The sequence below is a fragment of the Xyrauchen texanus genome, chromosome 50 (assembly GCF_025860055.1).
Source record: "Xyrauchen texanus isolate HMW12.3.18 chromosome 50, RBS_HiC_50CHRs, whole genome shotgun sequence".
Classification (NCBI taxonomy): Eukaryota; Metazoa; Chordata; class Actinopteri; order Cypriniformes; family Catostomidae; genus Xyrauchen; species Xyrauchen texanus.
Genome location: NC_068325.1, coordinates 1142059 through 1147767, shown reverse-complemented (window position 1 = coordinate 1147767; position 5709 = coordinate 1142059). Strand labels below are relative to the sequence as shown.

At 33.1% G+C, this 5709-nt stretch overlaps 1 protein-coding gene across 1 annotated transcript; it reads right to left on the bottom strand.

Annotated features, from left to right (window-relative positions):
- Positions 1-1349: 1349 nt before the first annotated feature.
- Positions 1350-4535, bottom strand: LOC127641474 (C-type natriuretic peptide 4-like). The gene is made up of 3 exons (XM_052124503.1): positions 4358-4535; positions 2726-3024; positions 1350-1758 (listed from the first exon to the last, which is right to left on the bottom strand). Coding segments are annotated over exons 1-3 (393 nt in total). The 5' UTR covers positions 4451-4535; the 3' UTR covers positions 1350-1757.
- Between the last annotated feature and the right edge of the window lie 1174 nt (positions 4536-5709).

Sequence of the window (5709 nt, the reverse complement as noted above, 5' to 3'; positions counted from 1 at the left end):
AGACAAAGGGCTACTTTGAAGAAGACCAATTAAGATAGTTTTGATTTGTTTAACATTTTTGTTCACTACACAAGCCCCAAACAGTACTTTCATTTATGCTAATTCATAGTTTTGATGACTTCACTATTCTAAAATGTGGAAAATAGTAATAATAAAGATTGAAAGTAATTAGAATAGTGTAATTAGCTCTCATTTTTTTTATTCATTACTAATTATATTTTTCTTCATGCTTGGAGCCAACACAACATTCTTGTACTTTCAGGTTGTCTCTTTTCTGTTTAGTTTGGTGATCCGACTTCAAATTTCCCCTCATTTTGTTAACCAGAATGTTAACCAAAATGTCTATTTATTACATATTAAATATATTTGTTATCTAATGCAATGACATTCAGCCATTTTTAAGTGTGACTTAAGTGTCCAAAATATTTTTGAGACCACTGTTTATACCCAGCCCATACAGTGAGTCATTTGAAATTGGTTTTCAAAGACAAATGCACTTTTTTCCTGTTTCTCTGTGAAATTTTCCTTTAAAAGCGCATTGCAAATATAAATAAATCATCAAAGTCCATATTTAGCATTAAATTATTGTGATGAATCTAGCATTTTCCCAACTAAGTGGGTCATACTTAAGGGTAGTGAGTAATAATGAGGCTAATGCAAATTTTTTTTTAGATATAGTTAGTAGGTTACAATTCTGCCAGACGAGCCCCTAAAATGTTTAAGACATTTATTTAGATGGAGAACTGGTGTCTCAGTATTGCCCTAGAATGTTTCTTAATGCATTGTTTTTAATGTTCAGAGGGTTAAAGGTGACGTGTGTGATTTGTTTGCATGATTACATGTAAGATCTTACTCTGATTTTGTTTTATATACCGACAAGGTGTGTGGTTATATAAACACATTAAACGCATTTTCCTTTATCAGGGTAAGGTCATAAACGGTTTAAGAAAAACAATAGGCACAAGTTGATTTATAACTATTACCCCATCGCCGTTCTTACCGGCTTATGATGCAATGTGTGCAAGTGTGGTGCGTGTGCCTGGAATAAGGTAAATTGGGTAGTTAATGCATTCATCGCACTATAATAGAGGGGAAAAGGTTTGTCAATACTTTCTGATGTAAATAACTGAGGAATGAGTCAACATATTACATTGTTTGGATATTGTTTCAGGTGAGGATAAAAATATAACATCCAGGCAATTTTAAAAGGCCTCTTCACATACATTCAGATTCATAAAGACTTCAATTTCAGATCCTTAAGACCAAAGAATATTTCAAATATTTAGTAAAAGTGAGATTATTAGTCATCCAAAAAGTAAACTTCAGGAAGTTTGTTATTTCTTTCCTCAATTTGTGCATTTTTTTTTTAATAATTTTTAAAACATGTACAACTATTAAAGACAAAAGTTACAAACATAATTGACTTGGATTTTGCATTCATTTCAAAACGTTACATAAATAAAAAAACTAATATTTATAAATATCTCTTTTATAAACATATAAATAGTTTTTAAAACATAAATACATTTATGCGAGAATGAAATACATGAATTTACATCAGCAGCAACAATATACAGCTTTTATCCACAATATCTGCCATATCGTTCATTTTATACATATATTTAATCTATTTGATTTCAATTGTTTCATTGTCCCCACAAACGGTGCTCATAGTGGCTTCGTACCGTTAGTCTGGTTCCTCAGAAGAGGAGCAACTAAGTCCATTCTGTCCAAAATCAATGACGTGCATGATACGCTCTGGAAAAAAAGACATTGCATATTGTTAGATGGATCCGCTCAGACATCCGTCACGTCACTACAACCTTTTACGCACGTACGAGTGGCTGACATCACATTCTTTGACAACAGTCCTGCATCATAGAGTCAGATACTGTTCTCATCATTTTCACAATTGAACTGTATTTTCTATAATAAGTTCACTAGTACGCATACACATTTGCAATCTGTTAACCAACCATGGTTTGAGTCATATTAAGCTAGTAGCATTTTTATGCTACTTATAATTATGATAAGCATCTGCTATCGTCATAAACTCATTTAAAAGCCTTTTGCCTCAAGCAGAAATGAAAGTAATTTTCAACCAAGCATGTCAGATGATAAATGTCATGTATGTTAGCTTTTAGATTGCAGAAAGTATCAACTATATCAAATATCATCTGTTAAGCAAAGACGTTTCTTTTTATCACAACACATTTCCTTTCAAAACAATTCTTTATGAATGAATAAATATTATCCAATTAAAATAAAAGTTTGTCTCCTTTTCTATTTAAATATATAAACACACTAAAACAAGATATATCGAAGCAAAACTGCATAAGACATTGAGACTAATACTGATTATATATTGAATTATGTTTATCATACACAGTATATACATATTTTATGCAGTTTTTGTCCTAAAGTAAATTGATCTGGTTTTTAGGATGTTAATATATTGTTACTGCAATATGAAATGTTTAACAATATTGTAGCTTGAGGGGCTGTTCACACTTGACGCATTCTTGACTTCGAAAACAGAACAGAATGCGAGACATTTTAAAACAGATTTTTACACCGTTTTAATGGCGCAAGATGCTGAAAATACAGCTAGCAACATTCAGATACAGTACGACCATCTATTTACATCTTAGAACAATTATAACATATTTTCTGTGAACATCCCCTTAAGAATATGCTCTTGAAGTTGATTTCTACAGATACTTGCCATGAAAGATTGTTTGCAGAGGGGTAATGGGACGGTTGACATCCCATCCCACTCATGGTCCCTATCCTATCCATCTTGTGTCCGAAGCATCCACTCCTAGCTGTCGTCCCTCCCTTCTTAGATCCAGCTTTATGTTTCCGTGATCCAGGCTGGTCGTTCTGGAACCGAGGCAACAGGCCCTTTGCCCGAGTGTCCATCCGGAGGTCCCTTAGAAGACGCGCTCTGCTCTCCATCCTTCTTTCGCTCTCATCCGACGCTAGGAACTCCAACAGTTCCTCTCCCAGCAGTGCCCTGAGGGACTAGGATACATGGATGAAGAACTTCAGACATAAAAATCTCAAAACAATACTCATAAACAGATTTCAACTTCAAAATGCTCTATTTTTACCCAAAAAATAAGCATTATTATAGATCATATGGCTTGTCAACCATCCAATTTGCTACTTTTATATGATTACACACATATATATATATATATATATATATATATATATATATATATATATATATATATATATATATATATATATATATATATATATACACACTGCAAAATTCGATTTTAAACCATTTCATTTAGATTTTACAAATGAAGCGCATATTTTTGGGTTACCTTATTTCTGCTTTGTTCAACATCATACACAGTAAAATGGCTCTAACAACTATCAGATTTCAGTTCTTGGATTTACAACAGCATATTAACAGTAACGGTGGATACTTCTTTGGTCAAAGTATTTTTAAACCATATTTGGGCAACATAAAATCAATTTCAGCATAATAGGGCTCTTCAGGTACATGTGCTTCTAAATGTAACTATTCATACCATCAAAGAACCTTTTAAGTGTGTAGTGTGTAACTGCAAAAGTTGATCTAACCCATAAAAATGACTTTTGATGCTGTATTCATTCTTTTAGTTTCTGGCGTTTCTTATTAAATGTTAATTGTTGACTAACAGTAATAATATAGAGATTTTGAAGTGGTAGACATTGTTAAATATATCTTTGGACACTCGGAAAACTTCAGGAAAATAGGAGACATATGTGAGATTCCTGAGTTCTTTTTCATCGGGAGAAAAATCTGAGAGGCGGGAGATTTGAAAGTCTAAACTTACTCCGAATTTAATCATATTGCTGTTTAGAGGAAACTATTATTATAGTAAAGAGATCTCATTCGTAATTGTTCACGCTATAATTGCGGGTCAATGCGCAGCGCGTAGAAGCGCGAGGAAAACAGCTCTTTCCTTTTGGTGTATGATTATTTTTACTGTTTGAGAAATAAAACCTTAAGATTTGTTGATATGACATAAATATGAGTCATGAAAATAAAGAAATCAAACGTATAGCGACAGAAGTTGTTATTGTTTTTGTGTCCGAACTAGTGTCCAAGTGTCTTTTGGAGAGACGCTCGCGCTGACCTAATGATGCTCGAGTCGCTTTTGCATGATGATGTTGATGATGAAGACGAACAGCGTTCAGTTTGAAACGGAGATACTGTTTCTACAATTCAACTCTCGATTTTACGCACTAAAATTTGCGCGTAACTGCATTTCACAGATTATGCGCGCGTCACTTTGCCAAGTTACACCAATGCTATCAAATGTACATTATAATAAACCTTATAAATAATACTCACCCTCTGTTCTGCCTGCGTTAAGGATTTTGCCTCTGAGCTGGCTGTTAGAAGGGTCAGTATAAGTCCACAAACCACCAAATGTGAGATGATCATGTTGATGATGCTTTCAAAAGCAGTTGATCTCAATGGAGAAGTTCAGTTCAGAATGCAATCACAGCCCTTCATTTACTCCCACAGGTCTCGATCTCAACTCTTAGTGAATGTAATTTCTGCTCAGAGTTTTATAGCCATTATGACATCACTCGGGTGACGTCATAATTGCTCCCCTCCCTCCTGTGCAGTTTCTCCATTAGGTACTATCAGGTGCGTCATAGGTTACCATTCATTATACCAGTGACCAATATGTTTTTTTTTCTTCTTAAATGATCAAAAAGTATTGTTATTGGGTTGGTCTTCCTTTTCAGTGTCCTGTGAAATATAGTTGGAGAAAACAAAGATCACATGTGAACTCATTGATAATGGTGAGGATGAATCACCAGTCCTATAAATGTTGTTGAACTTTGTTAGAATAAAAGCAAAAGAAGATGTATGTGCGTCATGGACAGCAAACCTATTTGTGTTTTAATGCACTCTATTTTAATGCACGTTTAAATGTACTTTAGCTACATTTATTTAAAACTTATTGTGTTGCTATTTTTTATTAATTTTGCAATCATTTATGCACTACCATTACAGACATTGTGCCATCTAGAATCTAAATGACAATCCATTTTAAATTAATATAAAAAAAGAGAAAAAGTAAATTATAGATAGAAATGAGTCACCAGCTAAGCTATATATATATCATATATATATATATATATATATATATATATATATATATATATATATATATATATATTACCAGAGTAAATAGAGAGAGAGAGAGAGAGAGAGAGAGAGAGAGAGAGAGAGAGGAAGCATTATATTTACTGTTAATAATTATTTCTGTTAATCAGAACAAGAACAATTATTGTTTCATCAAAACATTAGTGTTTGCATATGTCCGATAAAGAAGCAGGAGTGAGATATAATGTTTTAGCCACAAGAGCAATGCAACTTCTCATTTGAGACACTAAGTGGCAGTATATGCTGATTTGAAATGCATTTAGCAGTCAGTGCACCAATCTATCAGACTTCAGTTTTTTTTTTTCAAATCATGTCCAACACATTCTTTAAATTAAGCTCTTACTATATGTGTTTAAAGGGATAATTCACCCCAAAATGATAATGTACTCACCCTTATGCCATCCCAGATATGTATGACTTGTGTATGTATGTTCTACTGCAGAACACAAATTAAGATTTTTAGAAGAATATTTCAGATCTGTAGCTACATACAATGCCAACACTTATAGGAACCAACACTTTGA